We start from the raw sequence: 24,054 nt of genomic DNA on the forward strand, positions 1-24,054 counted from the left end.
GGTGCACAGGACAACACTCAACCAACTGAGCTACACAGGCCAGGTCATTAACCCCACCTTTTGAGCATCATTATAAATCCCTACTTACCTTTCTCTAAGTTCACTGATAAGATCCAGCTTTTTCAAGACTACTTGAAGTGGAAAGAGTTCTTCATCTTTAAATGTTTTCTACCAGGGAAGAGGAAAAAAGGCAGAGAAGTTGCAGTCAAAGTAAAAACAGGGTCAATGAGAAGAAAACTATGAAATCTCAGATCTCATTTTTATTACATAACTAATAGCAATACACTTACCAATTGTGTGCCAACACTGAGTGCCAAAGAAACAATAAGGCGTCTTTGCTTTGTGCTTGGTCCATTTAGAGTGTTTTCAGCCAAAACTAAAGCAGAGAGCACATCAAGACGCTGTTCGCTATATTTTTTGTCAGAAATTACTCTTTTCTTAAAGATAAAGGAGAAAACAGGACATAATAACTTTACTTCTGAGGCAATAACAAAAGATTCAAAAGAAAATCTTCTCAATAATCTTTTCCATGATTCACTTTAAGAGAGCTTCAACAATACTTTCCCTGTTGAGCATCTTCTGACACTGTTGTGTGCTTATTACTTATGTAACATTATTGATTAGCACTGTTAGAGACAGCAAATCGGTATCAGACATACTTTAAGATTTCCATTATTAATTTAATAAGGAAATATTTTCTTTTAAAAAGATATATCATAATTTAAAACTACATACAATATCATTTTTTAATGTGTTAATTTATTACGTTACAAGTTCAGAGGAAGATAACCCTGAGCACTCTAGTAAAAATCACAAAATACTGTGGAGATAAATAAACAAGAATATTATGTTTGAAGGAATGGAGTAACAGGCTGAACCAGAAAACACATATAAAGCAACAGAAGAATAAACTAAACAGCTAATTATGCTGAATATATAACAACTTTCATACCTTGGCCACAGAAATGGAATTAAGAGCCTGATGTTGAAGGTGCTGTGTTATATGTGAAACTGAATCAGCCACAACCATGCTTCTCCTGTAGAACATATGCTCTATGGCCTAAAAATGACCAGAAGTAATTTTAAAAATTAACTTAAAACTTTTAGGCAAAATTACAGAATATTTTTATTACCTTGGGCTAGGTAAAGAACTTATGAGATGCAAAAAGCACTACCATAAAGGGTAAGACTGGTAAATTCAAGTATAATACAATTAAGAATTTCTGCTCATCAAAAACCACTATAAAGAAAATAAAAAGGCAAGCCAAAGTATGAGAAAATATTTGCCACACACAGGGATTAGTAGTTAGAATATTAAAGACCCCAAGTGCATGAAATATTTTTTAAAGACATATAATTCAATATAAAACTGAACGAAAGACATGAACAGATTTTTCACAAAAGAAACAGTTATTAAATTTTGAAAAGATACTATCATTAATAATCAGAAAAAACATTAAAATCATAATCAATACCATTTATATACACTAATTTGTCAAAAATAAATATGCCTTATAATACCAATATTAGTCAGTTGGGGAACAATGGAAAGTCTAATATATTGTGGGAGGTATGTAAAGTGATATAACTACTTTGGAAAATAATTTGGCATCATCTTGAAAAGTTGACCAAGTACATAACACAATCCACTCCTATATAATACCTCAGAAAAACTCTGGCACAAGTAAACCAAAAAACATATACAAAAATGACAGCAACCCAAAAATTCATCCACAGGAAAGCTACACAGCAATGGAAAGGTCAGAACTACAGCTATTCATCTCAATATGGATAAGTTCAAATACAAAATTTTGAGTAAAAAAAAGGCAAGTCACTGGATCTGTTTTTGTTCATCAGTTTATGTTCATCACTATATACCACAAATGAGTGAGATCATGTGATATTTATCTTTCTCTGACTGGCTTAGCATTGATCAGACCGTCAAACCTCAGAGGGAAGGTAGGGGAGGGTGGGGGTAAGGGGGAGAGATCAACCAAAGGACTTGTATGTATGCATATAAGCCTAACCAATGGACACAGACACCAGGGGGGTGAGGGCATGAGTAGGGCGGGGCGGGGGGGGGGGGGGGGGCAAAACGGGGATAAGGACACATATGTAATACCTTAATCAATAAAGAAAAAAAATTTTTTTTAAAAGGCAAGTCAAAGAATACATGAAGAATTATTCCATTAATATAAACTTCAAAAACATATATAACTGAACAATGAATGAATTATAGATTCATCCTTATGTGATAAACTAAAAAAACAAGGGAATGATAAGCATAAAATTCAGGACAATGGTTTCCTGAGGGGACAGGATAAGATGCAATCAGGGAGAGACAACACAGGGGGCTTTGAAAATATAGATAATATTCTATTTCTTAATTGGGATGATAGTTTTTTAGTACTTATTATTTTTAATTATGCTGATATATACTTCTGTATTTATATTTCTTAAAAATTAAAGATAGCTGATAACATTTTCTTAGAGAAAAAAACTAAAAATCTGAAAACAAAAAATCTCAAAACAAAAAAATCTCTATTTCCTAAGCTAACCTAAAGGCATTACTAGCAGAAATTTACTAGTGTCTCTTAATTTCAATTTTTAAAAGAGGTTATGTAGACTCTCCTGCTTAAAGGGGCTTTTACTTTTAATTATATAGAGTAAGCTAAGAAATACTTTACCATATTTCCAGAAGTATACTCTGGTTCTTAATTTATTTGACCACTCCTATAAATAGACAACTATTTAAATCACAAGATTACAGCACTTTCTCTAAATTACAAAATAAACAGCTACATCTTGGCTATCCTCGTGTGCATTTGAACACCACAAAATAATGGATAATGCTCCATGGGTATCATTTTTTTAACTCATACAACATGCTTAAACTTCCACAAGTAAATCTTTACTAATACTTAGGCTACCTTTTCATTTTCCTTCTTTTCTGTCTCATTACATGTTAACTTTTAATATAGTTTCAATATATTGGCCATTCACAGAATGTTCATCATGAATTTCTTTCAGTGACTAGTTCCTTTATCCAACTGAGAGATAAGTACACTTTCCCATAACTTGTTATTCTCATATAATCAGAATGTCAAATTTAAGACTGGGGTCATTTCTAAATTATAATGGCAAGGTAAAATAATCTAAAACCTACCTTGAGAAGTTCAACAAGCCTGCATAATGCCTTAACTGAGGTTTTGGTCATTGGCTTTTGCATGGACATGTAGAGATTCATTGTGGTTTTAATAATATTACTAATACTATATGCATATAAGAAGCCCTATAAAATAAAACATTGATTATAATCACACAAAAATATTTCATTTCTTCACAATTTCAATCTCTATGTAATAATCATTCATCAATTTACCAGTAACTAGTATTTCTAAAGTTCATTTTAAAGTCAACTCATGTGATTTCTAAATACTCTTCCCCACACAATGTTATACATTGTGGTTAAGTTTCAAGCAGCCCTTAAAAGATTTTTTAATCTATCACATGCCAGAAGTTTAGTACTGTTGAAATTATAGTGTATAATCACAGTTAAAAGAATCCTTACATTAAAAAAACTTCAGAAAAATTATTAGAATGTCAGGAAGGTACCGCTTCACCGTACCTTATCTGCCACACAAGAAGATAAAGACTCCTATCGGCCTGAAGCTTAAGACAAGAGCTGAGGACTCAACAGAACTAGGAATTTCAAAATGCTCTCTGGCCAATAAAGAAATATAAATGTATTTCTCAGTTTGAAACCACTGCCCTTTCCTTTTCACCTGGGCCAATACCCACAATCCACCTGCTACCATGTTCCCTGCCGAGGCTGGTGCTAATCAGGACTTTCTCTCCTCCCAGCCCAGTAAGAACAAACTCTTGCCTACCCTTCTATTCATGAAGGAAGCACATGGGTCTTTTGAGGCTTAAAAAAAAAAAAAAAAAGTGCTTATAAATCTAGGGAAACAGTAGGGCATAAGAAAACAGGACAAATATTATTTACATTTAGACCCAAAAAGGACACAGAAACACAAAGATAATAATGGAGACTCTTTGATATAAAGGACCAAAAAAGATACACTTACAGGTCAGAGATGAACCTAAACTATACTACTGTGGACATGTCTAAGGAGCTTGGCTGAAGCTACATGCCAGTGATTCTGAACCTCTGTCTCCTGCCCTACCATATGTGAGAGATCAAGTACTCTCCCATCAGTAACAGGGGCTCACTAAAGGAGTGACTCTCAATGTGGGGTGGGGGTTTCTCTGAACCAATAAATAGCTATGTGGTAAAAGGATGTGCTAAATTAAGAGAATACCATATAATAAAGAAGCAATATGCAAATTAACCCTCACAAGATGGCTGCCTACGACCAGGCCAGCAGGGGGGTTAGTGAGGGACAACCAAATGACTGAACAAGCAGGCTGCATGGGGCAACCAGGCCGGCAGGGGGTGGTTACTGAGGGACGACCAAATGACTGAACAGCAGGCTGCGTGGGGCAACCAGTCTGGCTGGGGGGTGCAGTTGGGGCGACCAGGCTGGCGAAGGGGGCAGTTGGGGGCGACCAAGCCGGCAGGGGGGGCAATTGGGGGCAACCAGGCTGGCAGAGGGGGCAGTAAGGAGTGACCAGGCCGGTGGGGAGCCAGTTAGGAGCGACCAGGCCGGCAGGGAGGGGTTAGTTGGGGGCATCCTGGCCAGCAGCAGGGGGAAGTTAACCCTACCAGACCGCTGTACCGATTTTTCGATAATTTCCGAATCTGCCACTATACCGCTGTACCTAATTTTCGGTACTTTGCGGTCTGATAGGGTTAAGGGCAACCAGGCTGGCAGAGGGGGGCAGTTAGGGGCGATCAGGCCGGCACGCAGAGGCAGTGAGGGGTGATCAGGCCGGCGGGGGGAAAGTGGGGGGAGTTAGGGGCAACCAGGCAGGCAGTCAGGTGAGCGATTAGAAGCCAGCAGTCCAGAATTGTGAGAGGGATGTCCAACTGCCGGTTTCAGCCCGATCCCGGGCATCAGGCCTAAACCGGCAGTGGGATATTCCCCGAGGGGTCCCAGATTGGAGAGGGTGCAGGCTGGGCTGAGGGGACCCCCCCCCCATGCACGAATTTCGTGCACCGGGCCTCTAGTTAAGAAATGAGAGGGTAACATCCTAAGAAAGTTGGCAATAAGACCAAAGCTTGGGGATTCATTCAGGAAAGAGCCATAACCTTTCCTTGTCAGCTACAACACTATAACACCAGACTCTGCCCTAGAGCAACACTGGGAAAGGTTAAAAGGCAGAAACAAGAAGCAGCAAAAGCATAATTCTAAGGCAGGGAGAAAAAGGGGGGGCTATTTTTTTGGGGGTAAAGAGGATAGAGAATTAATGAGCTGATATCATACCACTCCCAGATAGATGGTCAATAATTTGTGAAGGACCTATTCTATAAATATAAAAGCCCAGCAACCAGAACAGCAGAATGACCAGAATGACCAGTGACTATGATGCGCACTGTGGCAGCCAACCAGCCTGATCCGGGCCCTGATCGGCCCCCAACACCCTGATTGGGGGCGGGGCCGGCCAGCCAACTGCTGAGTCCCTCCGTTTCCCCCACCGGCCCAGCCTGATGGGCCCCCATCAGGGTGGGCCAGCCAGACCCCACCCATGCATGAATTCATGCACCTGGCCTCTAATATATATATATATAAAGGATGTATAGTATTTTAAAAGTCTAAATGGGGAGGGAGATGTCTTGGGTCTGGTTTCTGTTAACAGCAGAATAAATAATTTGGAACAACTTTCCCATTGACAACTAGAAAATCCAGGAAAAACATTTTAAAAACTTCTTGGAAGGCATTAAAGCTATCAAGAAAATAAGGAAATGTAAGACCAAGATCTGGGAGAATAAAGTGAGATAACTGAGCTTGGCGATGGAGGCTGCTTTTCCTTAGAGCAGTAATTTTCAACTGGTGTGCCACAAGAATTTTTAAAACATGCAATACCTATTTGGTCAGGGGCACTGACCTCTTTTCCCTTGGATTGTCAAATAAAAAAAAAGACAACAGTCAACACAGCAATAGCCATCCAGTGTGAATAAATCAAAAATTATACCTATTCTTTTGTTGAATCGGCAATATGTTTATTTTTGGTATGCCACAGAATTTTAGTAATTAATTTATGTGTGCCATGAGATGAGAAAGCTTGAAAATCACTGCCTTAGGGGCTTCTGCACATTCCAAAAGAGGAAAATAAAGACAAAAGCCAAACATAACTTTCAACATCTCACAGGAAGGGAAAGAGAATAAAAATAGGAGTTCATGGCCCATGAGGAGAGGAGAGGGTCCCAGTAAACCACTAGACTCTGGGTTGGGATCTTGAAAAACCACCCCTAAAAGGTAGCAGTGAACTGGGAAGAAAAAAAAACAAAAACAGTCATCATAGGATTTAGGTCCCACTTCAAATCATCTCAATGCATGACTGGATTGAGATGACCTATGTGAATAGATGTCCTAGACTACATGTGAAAGATAGAGTAGACTAGAAAGATACTAGTAACTCCTCTCTGGAGGAATAAAAACAATATCGAGATACTCAAATTATATCTATAGTTTTTCATACATAATGTGTAACACTATAAAATAACCAGGCATACAAAGATATGACAAATCCAAGACCAAGAGAAACAACAGCTAATAGAAATACTGTTTCCAGATAATAAAATTATTAGATAAAAGCTTCAAAGTAATTATGCCAACTATATTGAAGGAAATAAAACAAAATTATTTCAGAAAAGAACTGGAAAGTACACAAAAAAGAAACAAACTGAAAAGTAAAATGATTAAAATTAAGAACTCTATAGATGAGCTTAACAGCAAAGTAGACATAGCTGGGGGGGAAATTAGAACAAAGAGAGAACAGAACAGAAAAGTACTTGAGCCAAAACCAGTTTGGCTCAGTGGACAGAGCGTCGGCCTGCGGACTGAAGGGTCCCAGGTTCGATTTCGGTCAGGGGCATGTACCTTGGTTGCGGGCAAATCCCCAGTAGGGGGTGTGCAGGAGGCAGCTGGTCGATGTTTCTCTCTCATCAATGTTTCTAGCTATCTATCCCTCTCCCTTCCTCTCTGTAAAAAATCAATAAAATATATATTAAAAAAAAAAGAAAGAAAAGTACTTGAAAATTTAATGGCTGAAATTTTCCCACAAATTCCAGAAGCTCTACAAATCCTGAGCAGCACAAACACCCACAAAAAAACCCACACATAGGGCGCATTAAAGTAATATTACTAAAGACCAAAAAGTAAATCTTATAAGCAATTAAAGAATGACATATATTAACAAAGCAACAAAAATGACAGCTGACTTCTCAACAAAACCAAAGGAAGCCAAAAGACAATAAAATGGTACCTTTAAAAGCTGAGGGGGGAGAAGGGGAATTCCTACCAATCTAAAATTCTATATGTAGCAAAACTACCTTCAAAAATGAATTTAAAATTAAGACATTTAGACAAAAAACTATGATTAACTCATCAACAGAAAGTCATTTTAAATTAAATACTAACAGGTATTCCATAAATAGAAGGATGAAGAGATGCAGGAAGGAAGAAAATCAACAAAATGGGGAAAAATTGGGGTAAATCTAAATGAACACTGACTATAAAAAAGAGCAACAGCAGCAATAATACCTTGTGAGGTTTAAAATACACAGAGAAACGATGTACAGAGCAGCACAGTGAGAGGATGATAAAGCGAATTAAAGTAGTTTAAAATCCTTACACTGTCTGAAAAGTGGTAAACTACTGCTTTCATTGCAGTTGAATGAGTAAATCGTGCATCTTAAAATCTCTACAGCAAGCACGTCAAACTCAAAGGCTAATACAGGCCAAATAAACGAGGCATGCGGCCCGCGAGCGGCGAGTTTGACATGCTTGCTCTAGAGTAACTATTAAAAAAACAGTATTCAAATTCAAAAGACAGCAAAAAAGAAGAGAGACTTAGAAGAAGTAAGACAAATAGAAAGCAACTCGTCAGGTAATAGTGTTAAATTCAAATACATCAGTAATAATATATACAGAAAACAATTTAATGAAAAAATAAAGATGATCAGATTGGGGGAAAATGTATGCTGCTTATAAAAGACACACATTAAATAACAGGAGCCAAACAGGTTGCAGGTAAAAGAACAAAAAAAGACATACTATGCAGACTTTAACTAAAAGAAAACTGTTACAGGTATGTTATAATCACACAAAATAGACCTACAACTAGGAAAAAAAGAACATTTCATAATTTACTTCACAAAGAAGATAAAACAATTCTTAATGTTATGCACTTACTTAGTATCAAACTATATACAACAAAAACTGACAAAGCTACAAGGATAAATGGATAAATCCACAGTATCAGTGGTAGAATCTACCCCAATTCTCTGCATAACTGATAGACTATGTAGCAAAATCATTAACAAACATGACCTACTTGACATATAAAGAACACTATAACCAACAAATGCATTACACATTCTTTTCAAGTGTCCATGAAATGTTTACCAAAGCTACCAAAGGCTGGGCCATAATGCAAATCTCAACAAATTTCAAAATACAGAAATTATTTTAGTATTGCTAAAATCAATCCTATCTAATAAAAGAGTAATATGCAGATTGACCATCACTCCAACACACAAGATGGCTGCCCTCATGTGGTCAAAGATCCTGCCCCCATGTGGACACAAGATGGCCACCATAAGATGGCCAGCAGGGGAGGGCAGTTGGAAGGGACCAGGCCTGCAAGGGAGGGCAGTTATGGGCGATCAGGCCAGCAGGGGAGGGCAGTTGGGAGGGACCAGGCCTGAAAGGGAGGGCAGCTGGGGGTGATCAAGCCTGCAGGGGAGGGCAGTTAGGGGTGACCAAGCCGGCAGAGGAGGGAAGTTAGGGGCGACCAGGCCAGCAGGGAAGGGCAGTTGGGAGGGACCCAGGCCTACAGGGGAGAGCAGTTGGGGGGGGATCAGGCCTGAAGGGGAGGGCAGTTAGGGGTGACCAGGCCTGCAGGGGAGGGCAGTTAGGGGCAAACCGGCTGGCAGGGGGGCAGTTAGGAATCAATCAGGCTGGCAGGGGAGTGGTTAGGGGGTGATCAGGCTGGCAGGCAGAAGCAGTTAGGGGCAATCAGGAAGGCAGGCAGGCGAGCAGTTGGGAGCCAGCAGTCCTGGATTGTGAGAGGGATGTCCGACTGCCCGTTTAGGCCCGATCTTCCCGGGATTGGGCCAAAACGGGCAGTTGGACATCCCTCGAGGGGTCCCAGATTGGAGAGGGTGCAGGCTGGGCTGAGGGACACCCCCCATGCATGAATTTCATGCACCAGGCCTCTAGTATAAAGATAAATAGGAAACCCTCATATACTTAGAAATTAATAAATCTCTTTCCGAATAAGCCACAGATAAAAAAAGAAATCACAGCTCTAGCTGGTTTGGCTCAGCAGATAGAGCGCTGGCCCACAGACTGAAGAATCCCAGGTTCAATTCCAGACAAGGTAATGTACCTAGGTTGCAGGCTTGATCCCCAGCCCTGGTTGGGGCTCATGTGGGAAGCAACCAATTGATGTGTCTCTCTTTCTGTCTCTCCCCTCCCTTCCACTGTCTCTAAAAATCAATGGAAAAATATCCTCAGGTGAGTATTAACAAAAAAACAAAACAAAAAATCAATAAAAATTTTGAAATATTTTGAACTAAAGGATAATGTAAACACAACACATTGAAACATATATACAGCAAAAAAAGTCACACTTTAAAGAAAATGTAGAGATTGAAATGCATATATTAGAAAATCTAGATTAATAAATTACAAAAAGTAAATAAGTTAAACAGATCAAATGTAACCTAATCTAAAAACACACACACAAACGTATCCTATCCTTTCCAATTTTTTTTAAGTGTAACTTCTGTGCGTTACATTAACAAATAAATGAGACGCAAAATATTCTAAGTAAAAGGATGCAACTACCTGTATAAAAACATTACATCTACTGGTGAGGTCTTCAGCAAATTTATCCATTCTCTGCTCTTTAGATAAAATAGATTCCATTTTCATCATCCATGAGCTCACAAAGACGTAGTAAGACTGTACATCTCTAACAAAGGAAAATATTGGGGTTACTCAGCACAGAAAATAAAATTTACTTCCATTTCTTCATATTGGTTGTAATATTTCCTTACAGCAGCCATTTCATCTTTCTGGTTTTCAAAATACAGATATGATGTGTATGTATGTGTATGTGTGTGTGTGTGTGTGTGTGTGTGTGTGTGTGTATACATATATATATATATGTCTATATATATATGTATATATATATACATATATATATGTATATATAGATAGATATAATTCATTCATTCAACAAATATTTATTGAATGCCTATATAAGCCTATCTTGAGAACAAAAATCAGCAATAAAGAAAATAGGCAAAAATCCCTACCCCCATGAAGCTTACATTCTAAAAAGGTGCATTGTATAATAAAGAAATCAATAATTAAACACTCTAAAATGTCAAATGATATGTGCCACAGAAAATATACAGCCGGGAAACGAAATAGGAACTGGGATAGTGGGTAAAATTTTAAATACAGTGATCAAAGGAAGTCCACTGAAAAGGTGATTTTAAGCAAGATTTGAAGATGAATGAGTAATCCATGCAAATATGTAAGAGAAGAAAATTCTAGTGAAGTAACCAATGCAAAACATGTTAAAATAGGAAGTGTGTCCGGCATGTTCAAATAATACCAAAGAAGTCAGTGGAGCACAGAGAGCCTGAATGAAAAGAAAAGGAGATCAGAGAGGTACAGGGGTGGGGCTTGGGGGAGCAGGAAAAGTGGAGAGTGGGGCAGGCCTTGTAAAGACTAAGAACTTCAGTGGAAACTCACTAGAGGATCTGAGCAGAGTGACTTGATTTAACTTTGAAGAGGATCAATACACATTGGCTGATATGTTGAAAGGAAACTATAAAGGGAATGATGATAAAAGCAGGAAAACCACTTAGGATGCTACTGTGATAATGCAGAAGGGGATGGCAGCTTGAATCAGAATGGGAGTGGAAATGGTCAGAATCTATACTAATAAAAGGGTAATATGCAAATTGGTCATGATGCCCTCACAGTAACAACCAAACAGCAGGCTGCATGGGGCGACCAGGCCGGCAGGGGGGTTAGGGAGGGACAACCAAACAACCAACCAGCAGGCTGCATGAGGCGACCAGGCCGGTAGGGGGGTTAGCGAGGGACGACCAAACGACTGACCAGCAGGCTGCGTGGGGCGACCAGGCCAGCAGGGGGGGCAAGGGACAACCAATCAACTGACCAGCAGGCTGCATGGGGCGACCAGGCCACCAGGGAGGTTAGGGAGGGACGACCAAACGACTGACCAGCAAGCTGCATGGGGCAACCAGGCCGGCAGGGGGGTTAGTGAGGGACGACCAAACAACTGACCAGCAGGCTGCGTGGGGCGATCAGGCCAGCGGAGGGGGGCAGTTGGGGGCAACCAGGCCAGCAGGGGGGGTACTAAGGGACGACCAGGCTGGCGGGGGGCAGTTAGGGGTGACCAGGCTGGAGTGGGGGTCAGTTGGGGGCAATCAGGCTGGCAGGCAGAGGCAGTTAGGGGTGATCAGGCTGGTGGGGGGGGCAGTTAGGAGCAATCAGGCAGGCAGGCGAGCAGTTAGGAGCCAACAGTCCCGGACTGTGAGAGGGATGTCCGACTGCCAGTTTCAGGGCCAAACATCCCCCAAGGGGTCCCAGATTGGAGAGGGTGCAGGCTGGGCTGAAGAGACCACCGGGCCTCTAGTCTGACTATAAAAGCCAATATTTATTGCATGCTTACCATACGCCAGTCACTGTTCTAAGCACCTCACACAAATTAACTACTTTAATCCTCAAATTAACCTTATGAGGTAGGCATTATGATCTCCATTTTACAGTAGAGAAAACTGACACACAGAAGTTATATGCCCAAAATCATATAACTAATATGCGAGTCAAGATCCAATCCCAAATTTAGGAAGCTTTCCCATCCTGGAAAGACTTAATATAATTACATGCAGGTTGAGTACAAACACTAAAGCACTAAAGCACTCTACCAATGCATCTCAAATCATTCAAGACAGGAACTTTTAGCCCACATGCTGTTTAAACTATACTTTAAAATATAATTTTAAAAAGTTAGTGTGCAAAATATGAACAATTCCCCTTTGTGAGATCTGACTTTACCAACTCTTTTTAAAAACCATCTAGTTAGATATCGTTGAGAAATGTCCCACTACTGCCAATCAGAATTAGCTAAAGGATAGTACTTCAGGCAAGAGACAGAAGAGACCCCCCTTGATTAAGATGAGAATCCCACAGAGGTTGTTGGCTAGCCATACCGCCAAACAATCTGATAATCTCAAAAATTCCGTTAGTCTGAAGAGGGATTATGCCAAAATTTATAATAAATGTGTTTTAAGGAGGTGAAACCTTACCACCAAATCTGAGAAAAATGACTTCTGCTGAGACAGGATTTCATTAGACAAAAGACACCTATACTGTACTCTTGGCTTCACCTAGAATGATGCTAACGTGTATTATTTGACTTGTGGGTGATTCAGTGTAAAAGTCTGGAACACAGAGAAAGAGCAGGGTCCTAGGGCAACACCTCCACTTCTGAGGAGGAGGCTATGATCAGGACTCAGCAGAGATACAATGTACAGAAGGGATCAGAAAGATTGTGAACAAGGACAGAAGAAAGGGGCCTAGATTATGGAGCTCTCCCAGACAGCAATCATGTCCATAACATTATGAAGAAGACTAACACAGTCAAGAGTATTCACTCAGTTTTAGATCAGAATATGCAGGATAAAGCAAAGGTTTGTCTGTCACCCTTACATCCAGACACCAGATAATCTTGGTCTGCTGTAAATATATACAAATGAAACTGCTTCAAGTTTTAAAAAGTTAACTGTCAAAGAGAGTCCAAAAAAGGCCAAGGGTCCTGTCAGACTATCAGCTTAATTTCAAAGTACAAATAGGAAAAAAATAAATTTCCTGCCCCAATATAAAGCACTAAACAGTGTCAATACCTACAAGTCAACATGGGGTTTAAAGCGAAGGTTAATACCTCTATCCTCTAACATCAGTATTCCCAGTGACAAAATGGTTGTGAAAGAAAAGCAAAATGCAGTAACCTACAAACCTTGAACCCCAGTCAAGAAGTGGCTGGTGCACTTGGCCAGCTGACGTCTACTGTATAGTGAGGGGCAAAAAAAACTGTCCCCAACTGCTTCTTCCTCACTTACATAATGAACTCTGGAGCATGACTGGGACAGCTTGGTTACCCCTTCAACTTTTTCTAAAATGTTAGGCAAAGCTCATACTGATCACAACATCTCCCCTGTCCTGGGTTTCACTAGAGTGGAGTTTCTATGACAGAATTGCAAGGACAATGAAAAAAGCACTGCCCCCTTCAGCTTCATGGAATTCAGTGACTGTATCTTTAAAATCAAAGAATTTAGAAACATAAAACTTTATCATGTGGTAGTCTTTGAAAGTCAACTTACTCAACCTCCCACCTATCAGACTCACTTCCCACAGCACCTTGGACTGATGGTCATCATACTCTGCCCACGTAGGTCTAGTGAAAGTGTACATTACCTCTCAGAGCAGCCTCCACAACACTACCTGTTGCAGAGGCTCCAGAGTAGGATCGGCATATGGTTGCATGCCCTCTCTGACAGGTACTTAGCTGTGTGACCTGGCAAAGTTCATGTCTCTAAGCCTCATTTTTCCTATCGAAAAATGGGATAAAAATAGTACTAGTGAGGAGTAGTTAGTTAATAGCTTATGCTATAGAGCTGGACTGCTAGGTTCTGCCACCTACTAGTTGTTTAAATTTGGGCAAGTTTAATCTTTCTGTACTTCAGTTTTCTCATCTATAAAATGGTAATAACAACCATATCTACCTCATATCATTTTCTGATGTCTGAAGATGATACATATGAAATCCCTGGAATAGTTGCTGGCTTATCAAAAGTACTGGATAAATATTAGTTGTAACATTTATTACTTTCCACATAAGAAGATTATTACAGGTTTTACATAAGACACTGTTTAAAGCCTTTAGCATAATGCCTGCTAAATAGTTAAGAGCTCGACAATGTTGGCAATTATTATTAATGGCATTTTCATCTTTTGGTTCTAGTTCAACATTCTGAAGCCAGAGATCAAATCTGTTCCCTCCTGAATCTGAGTGCCACTCGAATACTTAAAGACATCCACCACATCTTCCTCAGATTTCTCTTTTAAAGGCCAAACCATATAGAGACTCTTCAGTGAGTCTTCAAAGAGCATGGTTCTCAGATCTTCTGACATCCTGTTCAGCTTCATCCAAGAATGCTGCAGTATGTGACCCTCTGAAAATGTGGCACCACCAAACTCCAACTATGATCTGATCAATAAGAATTTCGATGGAACTACCAATTCCCGTGGTCCAGATATTATAACTACTACTTACCATAACCTGGGTATAGTTATTAATGTATTCTAAGTATGTACTGGCATTTTTAGCAACTGCATCAAACTGTTAAATATTAAGTCTCTGATAACTAAAACATTCACATCTTTTTTTAATTACTGCTACTAAAGTTGATCCCTGTCTCCCCATCTTACTGAATTCATCTCTTTAATCTAAATCCCAAACTAGGTCTTTTTCCCTTCTCAACTGTTTCACACTGTATTAGAGATCTGAAGTCTCTGCCATTAGTAGTCCTGTCTGAATTGAGTTTCTATCATTTTCCACTGCCTTAATCACAGATTATGGGAGTACTAAGAGATGCTTTAGGTCAGTGATGGGCAACCTTTTGAACTTGGTGTGTCAAACTTCGCCCAAAAACTGAGCATAACTCGGGTAGTGTGTCACTTTGAAGAAAAAACATTATTTCACAAATGTTTCATCCTCAGGAGCAGCAAATGTTTCATCCTCGACATGCGGCCGCCTCAGCGGCCGCGTGTCATCAGAAATGGCTACGTGTGTCAGTGCTGATACGCGTGTCATAGGTTCGCCATCACTGCTTTAGGTGATCTAAATTTGATATACTCCTCCTTTCCCCATTGTACAGCACTGGCCCAATTTTTCCTCGATAGTCAAGCTCACCAGAAAGTGAAGATCAACAAGAAGTGGGTAAGTGCCCCTATTATCCTTTAAACAGGTCACAGAAAGAAGCTGTGTCCAGCACAGGGGCCAGCGGCAGAATTCTGTGTCACTTCACTTAAAATCTCCGCCCAGGTCAACATGGGATTTTAGCACTTGTGCTCAAGTAAGAATGTGCAGTAAATTTAAGCGCTGATGCTAGATGATGAGAACACTGGAGTGCTTTATAATATTCTATTTTGTGTATATTGAAAATTTACAAAATAAGAGGTAACTATCACAAGAAACTAAAAGTTTAAAGCATTCTTTTAGGGAAGACTAAGATACAGGGGGCTAATTGTTTTTCCCTTTAAACCTTTAGTTTTAAACTTTTTAAATATGTACAGACATTACTTTAATAAAGAAAAGGAGTATATCAAATTAAAGTCAACTCCTCCAAAAATCATCATTGAATCATGGACATAGAATATTTTAATGTCATCAAATGACATCTACTCTAGACTGCACTTTAAACAAAAACTATTTAATGACGCTGATAAAAAGTATGTGTACATGTATATATGTACATATATATGTACACATGTATATGTATACATATATACAAACACTTATAACTCCAAAAAGCATAATTTGCCTAAATCTTAAACTGAGTTTAAGCCTAAAACCAAACTAAACAAACAAAAAAAAACCTCCTAGAAAAGAAACCTCCTAGAAACTTCCCAACCTTTTCTCTGGTAATGATTAAATATGTTTGATTTTATAATTGAAATGCTTTAGATATATTTGGAATCAGTATAAGATTTTAAAATATAAAATATCTAAATATTTCCATAATGGATACTTATTACACCTACTTGGTAAGTGATTGAGCTTTCTGCTGTAGGAAAGTATCTCTGTGTATTTTAATGGCTTGAAGACTTTTTCTGTCTAGAAGTTTGGCAGCTGCTGGTATTTTCTGGATCAAAAAATTATCAGGAAACCAAATAATATTAGCAGTTAAAGTGATGGCTGGTACCTGAAATAGTAAATATAAGGGGAAACAAATCATTAAATGCAGGCTACACAAGTTATTTAATAGTTCTACAATACACAATGAAAGATAATTATTTATTTTAAGGAAAAGTAACCATGAAAAATACTCACTAATATATTATGAAACAAATTATCTTACTATGGTACAGCGTTAAGACATTCCTATGTCTGGTACAGAGCATGACAAGAATTTTATCCTGCCTAAATATTAAACAACACACATATGTACACACATACACACACTCTCTTTGATTTTAAGATGAATATATGCAAAAAAACAAATAGAAATCTTCATGATCTTCACTTTCACTCTATATTAGAAAAAAAATAAATAGGCAAGATGGTTGGGTTCTCATGGTCACATATTACTTGATTCTTCACATAAACTAAATTTTCAGTTTTTAAGTCAGGTGCCACATCATGGAAATAACAAAGATACAGAAAATTTTATTTTTTATTTTTGATTCAATAATGAAAATGAGTGGCAACAAGAGGAAGAGAAAGAGGGTAGAAGGGCCCAATTTTGGGGGGGGGAGGGGAGAAGTGGGACATCTGTAATACTTTCAACAATAAAGATAAAATTTAAAAATTAATAAAACAAAGAGCTAAAATACTAAAATAGCAAACGTAAAAGAGAGAAAAAAATAGTAATAGTAAGTTAATGTGTAAGAAGAAAATGTGGAATAAAACCACTAATATGTATTTATATTAAGTGGAATTATAAGTTATTTTCATTTACTATGTTATTTCTGGAAGGCTTGGAGATTTTAAATGAATAAATATGTCAACAGAAATAGAATACATTTTAAAATATCCACTTTTATCCAAAATCTTTTTAATCTACTCAAATTGAAAAAAATAAAAGTTCCAAGTTCTTACCTTCTTACAAATGTCCAATAAAGACTTATAAAACTTTTTATCAATAGTTCGAAAAATTTGAAAATGTAGTACAAAGAGTCCACAAATTCCAATATACTTGTCTCTCTGGTCAATTTCAGAAGGCTCTCCTTATAAAATGATAACATGAGAGAAAAACAGAACAACTATATTTAAAATTCTACTTTCAAGAAAATGCAAACTTTATAAACAAAAAAACAAAAAATGCACTTTACATTACCAAGTCTGGCTTCAACATTTGCAAAAATTGAACGAATACTATGTGCAAATTCTTCTGCAAAAGTGCTATTTTTTGACACAGATACTCCTCCATTGAGAGAATCAAACTGCTGCTCTATACAGGCCTAGAGAGGAAGCATTTAAAAAAAAGTTTACTCTCAATAATGTTATTAAACAGATTAAATACCCTGTGTGTGATAAACACCTACATTAATCATTTTAATTTTACTAACACTGAAGTTCAGGTTTTTACCTCAATCTAGTATCTAAATCCTTTTGAATGGAAAATTCACCTGTACTTACATAACTGAGTACTAGTTATCCTATATAATAAAAGGATAATATGCAAATCGACTGAGTGGCGGGACGACCAGTCGCTATGACACACACTGATCACCAGGGGGCAGATGCTCAATGCAGGAGCTGCCCCTGGTGGTCAGTGCGCTCCCACAGGGGAGTGCCGCTCAGCCAGAAGCTGGGCTCGCGGCTTGCGCTAAGGATGTCCAACTGCCGGGTCTAAACTGTCAGTGGGACATCCCCCGAGGGCTCCCGGACTGCAAGGGCACAGGCCAGGCTGAGGGACCCCTCCCCCTCCCCCCGAGTGTACAATTTTGGTGCACTGGGCCTCTAATGTGAAATAAAACTGAACCAAAAATCTATAATTCAATATAAAGAGAGACACTCAGTGATGTATAAAAGATGTATCTGATGAAGCACTGGAAAACATGTTTTATTATTTACTTTGCACTTTTTAAAGTAGAGTTTATTGCTGGGCCGGCATGGCTCAGTAGTTGGGCATCAACCTATGAACCAAGAGGTCGTGGTTCTATTCCCAATCAGAGCACATACCTAGGTTACGGGCTTGATCCCCAGTGGGGGACGTGCAGGAGGCAGCCAACCAATGATTCTCTCTCATCATTGATGCTTCTGTCTCTCTCTCCCTCTGCCTTCCTCTCTGAAATCAATAACAAAATATATATATTTTTTAAAAAGATCAATTTTGATCTTAAAACAATAAGAGTTTGTTTTTTCTGTTTACAATTACTTTCCTAGCAATTTATTACAGCATGTAATAAATGTCTCCTGGAAAAAGAATCAATGACAAAAAAATGCCTTCTGGACCTGTCACTGTGGCTGTCTCCCTTCCTAGCCATGGAAGAGCATTTTCTTGTTTAAGGCAAAGCTGTCACCATTTAATTGGTGTCAGATTCTGACTTGCACAAGTAACATTCTTCACTTTTAAAACCCTGGAGGGTGCTGGGTTATTGCGCAAAGATCTGTTTTTCAAATGTTTGTTCCTGCGAAGTTGAACTAATTGTTGCAGTGGATGATGGGAAATATAAGGGATCAAGAAATCCAGTGACATGGGTGAAGTCTCCTGTAGCTTCCTGCAGTGCACAAGACAAATGTGATTTCAAGTCAACAGCTCCAGGATTGAGTGGAAAATGATGTGATGGGAACAAAAGAATGCTCTGGAAACTATAGAGGAAGTCTTTTCAGTATAGGCCTTACTGTTTTTTTAAGTAGTAGAATAAGTGAGTGCTTGTTATAATTAAATAAAATGCTTGGTTCATCTTTCATCTGGAAAAAACAAACAAAAAAAAAAGACAAGGATAATCCAGCAATTCTAGCAGCTCTCTTCAGGAAAAAGCCTGTCTCAGGCAGAGGGCAACCACCTATTGTATATGTTCCTTGGACTAGAGCAGGAGTAAGAAATTTAACTAAAGGTTTCCCTGACCCCAATGGGTTTGCAAAGGAATTTGATTGAACTGTTAGAACATATGACCCCAGCTATTCTGACCTATTTCAATTAATACACCTTCTGGTTTCTGAGACCAGTGAAACAGAATAGCTGAGTAAGGTTTGCTGGCATACTCCTGTAGCGGATTTTTTTAAATTAAATTTAATGGAGTGACATTGGTCAACATGAACATACAGGTTTCAGGTGTAGGTTTCTCTATTATAAGATCTGTATATTGCACCACGTGCCCACCACCCAAAGTCAAACCTTCTCCTGTCACTATATATTAGGACCCCCTTCTCCTCTCACTCCCTTCCCTCTGGCAACTACCACAGTGCTGTTTGTGTTCACAAGTTTCAGTTTTGTTTCCCACATATGAGTGAAAGCATGTGGTTCTTGGCTTTTTCCGACTGACTTATTTCACTTAGCATGGTGTTCTCAAGGTCCATTCATGTTGCAAACTCCTCGAGGATGAGAAGATGCCAATATCAGATGGACACAGCTATCTCTGATATCACCAAGGCCTGTATACCTATTGGGAAGTAATGATTTTAAAGGAACTTCCACAAGAGGAAAATAATATTGAAATTGAACGTTTGTTGAAGGACATTCCAATGCAACCTTGGGCCCTTTCCAATACAGATATTGATAAGATCAAGTCCTGTTAAAATAACTATTTAGCCCGGTGAGTGTGGCTCAATGTCTGAGCATCACCCATGCACCAAGAGGTCATTGGTTCAATTCCTGATCAAGGCACATGCCCTGGTTGTGGGCTTGATCCCAAGGAGGGGCGTGCAGAAGCAGCCAATCAATGTTTCTATCGCTCTCCCTTTCTCTCTTTCTAAAAAATCAATAAAAACATATTTTTTTAAAAAAAAATTACCTTCTGAATCTAATGGATTAAAAGTTCAACTGATATAAATAAGAGTTGGGATGAATCTGTTAAAATTGTGATCATGTAAAATAGAAATTAAAGGTAACCTTAAAGTAGATATTACATGGAATGTAATGCAATTTCTGATAGATACTATCCAAACCATTGCTGCTCAATGGAACTTTCTGTGATGATGGAAATGTTCTATATCTGATATGATGGCTAACCACAAACTACATCTGGCTATTTTTTCTCCCAGCCTGTTGAAATATTATTGACATATAACATATTTATGTTTAAGGTATACAGTGTAATGATTAAATTGCATGCAGTTATTAAGCACTTGAAATGTCACTGTGGCAAAGGAAGTGAATTTTTTTATTAATTTAAATTTAAATAGTCACATGTGGTTATAAGCTACCTGGACTGTGCAGACCCAAGTCATATTCTCAGAAGAATTAAACAGATTTTTAAAAAATAGTCTTACAAACTTAAATCTAGAGGTTAATAACAAACACAATACTTAACACAGCTGCTTAAATGTTAATCCTTAAATAGCTTTATCCTTTTACATACTTACGAAAGAAACAACCTTCACTCCAAATACAACTAGTACACTAATTCTGTTTGCTATTAGATACTGAAATAATTACATTTTAGTATACTAACAATGTTTTAAGACAAAGCACTTTTTAAAAAAAATCTATTCAACAGTATGCTATAGAGGTATCTATATATATAAAAGCCTAAGCGAACATTCGACTGGTAACTATGACGCGCAGTGACCACCACGGGGCAGACGCTCTGACCAGTAGGTTAGCTTGCTGCTGGGGTCCGGCCGATCAGGACTGGGCAAAACAGGTCGGACACACCCTGGAGCACTCCCGCGGTCCCTCCCCAGCCCCAATCGACCCCGACTGGGACTGGGTGAAACAGAGCCCTCCCACGGTCTTTCCCAGCCGGCCAGCCCCTATCAGGATTGGGTGAGACGGCCCCAATCGGCCCAGTTGGGACTGGGCAAGATGAGTCGAACATGCCCTGGAGCCCTCCCTCGGTCCCTTCCCGGCACCAATCATGCATCAGGCCCCGATCATGCATTGGTGGGGTCCCTTGGCCTGGCCTGCACCCTCTCGCAATCCGGGACCCCTCGGGGAATGTTGGAGAGCAGGTTTCGGCCCGATCTCCACAGGCCAGGCCGAGGGACCCCACCGGTGCACAAATCCGTGCACTGGGCCTCTAATCCTATTATAATTCTGAACTAGGTCAACTAATATAAGCCCATTTACTCTACTCTAATTCAGCTCTCATACCTGAAATATCATTCCATCAAGTAACTGCCCTTCTAGCTTCAGCAAGAACTTTTCAAATGGCTTTAGTTTTTCTTCCTGAATTCCAAATTTTGAAGGATTGTGATGGACAGATTTCAGTAACCTTGTGGAAGATCAGAAGAAAGACCATAAGTTGCCTAATAAATTTTTAAATTAAAATTTTTTCCAGAAATCAAAATTTTATATTTGTATTTCTTTTTTGGCTGTATACATTTGAAAATCTGAACCAAAAAAATCCCAATACATTTAATTTTTTAATCATGCTTTTTTATATCATCTTAAATTCAGACATCTGGTGTTCTCTAGATACCAGACATTTAGTAATACTTATAGATGGAATAAAATAAAATGCCTTAACTTAAAAAAAAATCTTGGGAGCATACAATGAAATAAAACCAAACTCAGGAAAAACAACTGTCACTTAAATAGAACCCAAGGGAAAAATAATATGAGTCCTAAGGTAGTCAAAGACTTAGGATGCCTGCCTGGCTGGTGTGGCTCAATTGGTTGAGCATCATCCCATGCACCGAAAGGTCACCAGTTCGATTTCCCATCAAGGCACATGCCTGGGTTTCAGGTTCGGTCTCTGTCAGGGTACATGCCAGAGGCAACCAATTGATGTTTCTCTCTCCTCTCCCTTTCCTCTCTCTCTAAAATCAATAAAAATATATTTGTTAAAAGAAGACTTAGAATGCTTTATACAAGTGTATCATACTCTCAAATAAACCCATCTGAAATTAAAGAATGGTTACTATGTTCATAAAAACATCTGACCTGAGATCCTTCTAAATATATACCTTCAGGTCTTTTAAAGGATCTGCACTATTTATATTTGTTTACTTTTACTAATACAAAGAGAATATTTTAATTGGCTCACCTTTTGTACATAGTCCAGTGGTCTTTTAATGTGATATGATTATCAATAATTTCATCCAGGGTAAGCAAAACTGTTAGCAGCTCTCCCAAGTGCTCATACATAGTCTGTCAAAAGACCTTTAATGATTACCATTTAATCACTAGTTAGAAGTTAAGGTTCATGTGGATTTTTAAAGTTCAACACATTTTAGCTAATTATTAAATTAGTTAAAGCAGTGGGTAAACCAGTTTTACTAAGCTACAGATGAAACTACTGATCCTCCGATGGAATAATTAGCTTTAAATACATAAACATTTTGCCCAATATCTCATCCGTAATTGTGGCATCACAGATTTGTTTCACTCTCCACTCAACTTGAAGAATCTACACTGGGCTACTACTGGGAAAAACCAGGAGTTACACTGATGGTGGGTCAGTGATGCCTCATCAGCTTCACAAATGAAAGAGAACAAATTCAAGAAATAATCCTTTAAGAGTCTTGCTATACTTGTACTCCCCGATCATACAAACTCCAAAGTAAAATATAGTAAAAACTAGTTTTACAGATCAAGTTAAATTACTTTTACCTGAAAATGAACTCCAGTTGTCTCTATAATTTTGGGTGCAACCCTATAATAAAATAACACTGAAGTTAAAAAATATATCCTTTTTTGTCATAGTTCATTTTTATTTTAAGGAAAACATATAGCAGCAGGAGCTCGTGGGATTTTAATATGAATTTATCTTTATTTAGACTTTAGTCCATAAAATTTAAGAGAGCCAAGAAATTACTACCTTTTCTACTTTCCCAAGAAGGAACTAACTTATACATAAAGAGTCTGGGCTATTACCCAACTCAGTGGGTAGGGATATGACAATATGTGGTCCATGTATAATCTTAGTCATTTAAACCAAGCCTAAGAGGGAGAGAGAGAAATAACAAAACTGATATTCATTTCTTTCTAAACTATTAGAATTTCCCAATTCCCAACTTGTTATCCTACCCAAACTGGCACTGAGGAACTAGTCTTCTCTTCAGACAGGTTTATTTCTGAGTTGTTATCCCTACTGAAAAACAGTGCATACAACAAGGATTATATCAAAATCAAAAGTCCCAGAATAATTCAATTTTACTTCCTACAATTTACTCAACAATAAAGAATTTAAAGTAGTACTTATAGCTCTGACTGGTATAGCTCACTTGGTAGAGTATCATCCCATGCACCAAAAAGTTGCCAGTTAAGATTCCTGGTCAGAGCACATGCCTGGGTTGTGGGCTCGATCCCCAGCAGGAGGCATGCAGGAGGCACCCAGTCGATGTCGCACTCTCACATGTTTCTCTCTCTCTCTTCCTCTCTCTCTCTAAAAGTCAATTAAAAATTATTTTTAAAATAGTGCTTGTATATCAAAGCACATATATTCCACAAGACAGACTATCTTAAGATTAAACATGCAATCAAATTTCATCTTTCTTGAGCAGGGCTATGGTGGGGCCTTACAAACCAGGTACTGAGTACACACTAGGTACTGCAGGGATTGGGGAAGCTACGCTCTCATTCCCCTGTGCCATGATGACAGTTTCGATGAAAGGACAGAACAGAAATATCTGGCTGAGGGGAAACATGAGAATGAAAAACAGCTAACACTGTCTTCCAGTTTATAAAAGAGAGTTAGGATGTAGCATGGTATGTAAGAACAATGAATGGATTAGGGAACAAAAGAATAGTACCTAAATAGCAATGGAATCTTGGCAAGTAATTCCTCTAGGCCTCAGTTATCTCTTCTCACAACTGAGAATCCCTAGTCACATACCTAAACAAAGTTTATTGTAAGGTTTAATTAAATAGTCATGTGCTTAAGCACAGAGATACAGTCTGGGAAAGGCATCGTTAGGCAACTTCGTCATTGTGCAAACATCACCAAGTGCAGTTACACAAACCTAGATGATGGTATAGCCTACTAT

At 38.6% G+C, this 24,054-nt stretch overlaps 1 protein-coding gene across 2 annotated transcripts in view; it reads right to left on the minus strand.

The window, feature by feature from the left end:
* WASHC4 (WASH complex subunit 4) overlaps positions 1-24,054 on the minus strand; it is a 61,383-nt gene that overhangs the window by 27,372 nt on the left and 9,957 nt on the right. Inside the window, exons 8-18 of one of the 2 annotated variants that reach the window (XM_079774281.1) lie at positions 22,679-22,721; positions 22,113-22,216; positions 21,218-21,338; positions 17,294-17,417; positions 17,056-17,183; positions 15,999-16,159; positions 9,978-10,104; positions 3,167-3,292; positions 953-1,060; positions 291-437; positions 89-168 (exon numbers count right to left, since the gene is read on the minus strand). In XM_079774281.1, coding sequence (XP_079630407.1) covers positions 89-168; positions 291-437; positions 953-1,060; positions 3,167-3,292; positions 9,978-10,104; positions 15,999-16,159; positions 17,056-17,183; positions 17,294-17,417; positions 21,218-21,338; positions 22,113-22,216; positions 22,679-22,721 — 1,269 coding nt within the window. Of the gene's footprint in view, positions 1-88; positions 169-290; positions 438-952; positions 1,061-3,166; positions 3,293-9,977; positions 10,105-15,998; positions 16,160-17,055; positions 17,184-17,293; positions 17,418-21,217; positions 21,339-22,112; positions 22,229-22,678; positions 22,722-24,054 lie in introns of both variants that reach the window. The other variant, XM_079774282.1, reaches the window with a different exon arrangement.

Source organism: Cnephaeus nilssonii (assembly GCF_951640355.1).
Source record: "Cnephaeus nilssonii genome assembly, chromosome: 6".
Classification (NCBI taxonomy): Eukaryota; Metazoa; Chordata; class Mammalia; order Chiroptera; family Vespertilionidae; genus Cnephaeus; species Cnephaeus nilssonii.